This window comes from Octodon degus, unplaced genomic scaffold, assembly GCF_000260255.1.
Source record: "Octodon degus isolate 3935 unplaced genomic scaffold, OctDeg1.0 scaffold00059, whole genome shotgun sequence".
Taxonomy (NCBI): domain Eukaryota; kingdom Metazoa; phylum Chordata; class Mammalia; order Rodentia; family Octodontidae; genus Octodon; species Octodon degus.
In genome coordinates, this window is record NW_004524635.1 from 12,564,012 (window position 1) to 12,566,509 (window position 2,498).

At 32.0% G+C, this 2,498-nt stretch overlaps 1 protein-coding gene across 1 annotated transcript in view; it reads left to right on the top strand.

The window, feature by feature from the left end:
- The window catches only part of Stt3b (STT3B, catalytic subunit of the oligosaccharyltransferase complex), a 103,471-nt gene extending 101,414 nt beyond the window's left edge, over nucleotides 1–2,057 (top strand). Inside the window, exon 16 of the mRNA XM_004634227.3 lies at nucleotides 449–2,057. Coding sequence (XP_004634284.1) covers nucleotides 449–529 — 81 coding nt within the window. The 3' untranslated portion in view covers nucleotides 530–2,057. The remainder of the gene's footprint in view (nucleotides 1–448) is intronic.
- The last annotated feature ends 441 nt before the right edge of the window (nucleotides 2,058–2,498 follow it).

A 2,498-nucleotide genomic window follows, 5' to 3' on the forward strand; every position in this document is an offset into this window, starting at 1 on the left:
AGAAAATATGCAAAGTGATTTTTTTTTTCAGTTTTCTAGATGAAGTCACTCATTTTACAGATAAAATTGGGGCTCCAAAAGTTACTAACTAACTTGTATTTCTGACACATAATTTTTGAACGTTAAACCAATAGCAGTATTACCATTTTTTAAGTTCTTCATCTAATGTTATATTCTATCATGCCTCGAAGTTTGAGTAATTGTTATAGTGAAGCATTTAGTGGCTCAGAGGAGAGATAGGGATTCACGTACTTGATGGTGAGGGATTCATTGGTAATCCTTTCATTTTAAAGCTAGGGCCCTAGTCCCATTTAAATGGGTACACACTGACTGTTCAAGGAATGCACTCATAGGAAGGGTTAACTTAAGATAGTGTTCATGTATATATGTATAGATACTTTACTGTTAGAAACCTGTGCTAATACAGTGTGTTCAATTTTCTTTTTAGACTACCAAAAGGAAGCGTGGCTACATTAAGAATAAGCTAGTTTTTAAGAAAGGCAAGAAAATATCTAAGAAGACTGTTTAAACGCACTGTTCTGGTTCCTGACTTGAAGCAGTTGTCCTTGTGAGAACCGGTCTTGCCTTTAGCTCATGTCATGTTTCACAGCAACAGAGGGTACAGAACTATCACTGGTCCAGGTTAATGTACACAGTTTTCCAGTAATGCCTGATTTTAAAAAAATAAAATTGGTTTATTGAGAAGAACTGTTTTCGATTTGTAATGTGAAGCAAGACAGAGCACTGCTGCAAATGTCTAGCAGCGGATTTTTTTTATTGGTACATATTATCCTTTAAATCTGAAAATTTGGACTAATTGCACCAAAGAACCTTCTGATTTGGTCCCTTGCACATGCATACTTGTCAATGTTTTTATTCTTTTACAAGACCTGCATTTTATTTCAATTACCTACATAGCAATATGTAAAATACAAATGACAAAAACTGATGAGAGCTTCTTGAACAGTAAACCAGTACAGGTCTGAGAAAAAGGTATTAGAAAAGAAATTATACTTCCTTGAAATATATTTATTTTCATGTTTCTCTAGTACAAAGAATGTTTCATCAAATGGACATTATCTGTCTCATATGTTAGCTGTAAGAAGCTGCTGTTTCAAATATGGACCTCTTGAGTAGCTAAATGATTGAAATAGTTTTATGTTGTTATAGTGTAACTGCTTTTAGCAGTTGTTTTCACAGGTATTTATAGAGCACATTTCATACATTGTTCATTCAAGGGCTAAATTTCTATCCTTTGGAAATCATGGCAACTGCACAGAATGTTGCTTACCAGCAAGGGGTTTGGTCCTTCAGTACTGAGGTTGGGACTGTGTTTACATGCAAAAGTTAAAGGAAAAACCCCTTAGGTATCCAAATTCATTTTCTGTGACTCCTCAGAATGACAAAGGATTTGTAAACTTTGCCTGGATTTTTTTCACTTTGTAATAGTTTTATTCATCATAATAATTTTGTTCTCTGCTCTATATTCTAATACCTTAACCATTTGATGAAACACTCTTTAGTGCTTATATACATTTTCTTTTATTAAAAATGTGACAGTTGTCAAAAATGCACTAAAATAATAAATGGAAATTGAACATGTTCATTTTCCAGCTTATAGGCAACTTTATACAGACTTGAAAATTTTTTCCAGGTTAGTAAAAGTGAGAGGGTTTTCAATCCTGCCACAGAATATGGATATAACTTTTTTTTTTAAATAATGTAACACACCACTGCTTTTGGTGGAAAAGTATAGACTAGTATGTACCTTTTATGAAGAAAAATGAAATTTACAATGTTCAGTGAGAATGTTACTGCTGATTTTCTTTTTCAAGGTGTAGAATATTCTTTGATTTATAGAATTCATTTTTGACCCAGATGATGGTTCTTTTACAGACCAATAAAATGGCTAAACATTTTTTCACAAAATATAACTAAATCTGGATTTCTGATACCTTGTCATTTGGGGGATTTTATTTTACTTTGTTGCTTTAAAATTTAATGCAGAGAAGTTGTTGACTGTAGGGGAAATAAAGTTAATTCAACTTTTGTGTTAAGTGTTGTCATTGTACATTTTTGTTTTCAAAAAGAAGTTATGGAGTACTGATCACATACTTTTTTCCTACTTAAATTTCATGAAAGTTTTACACAATGTGTGGAAAAAGTAAATGTTTTGCCTTCCTTTTACTCCAGAATGAAAATCTTACTTTGGTTTTTCTTTTGAGGTAGAGAAAAGATAAAGATAGAAATCTAGCAAATCCCTGCTCTGTAGATTTCTGTTATGTCATCAGTCAAGTGTTCAGTGTAGAATTTTAATTATACACAGGAAAGACCCCCTTGCTTTCTTGGTTTTAAAACAATATTCTGGTTCACTATCTCTTATTAGCAAAATGTTATATTGTAATATAATAACTTGTTATTTTATAAAATAGAAAATGAAAATATAGAGTAGTTTGACTCTATAGGCATAAATAGGTACAGCGAAAACTTGGGAGTAA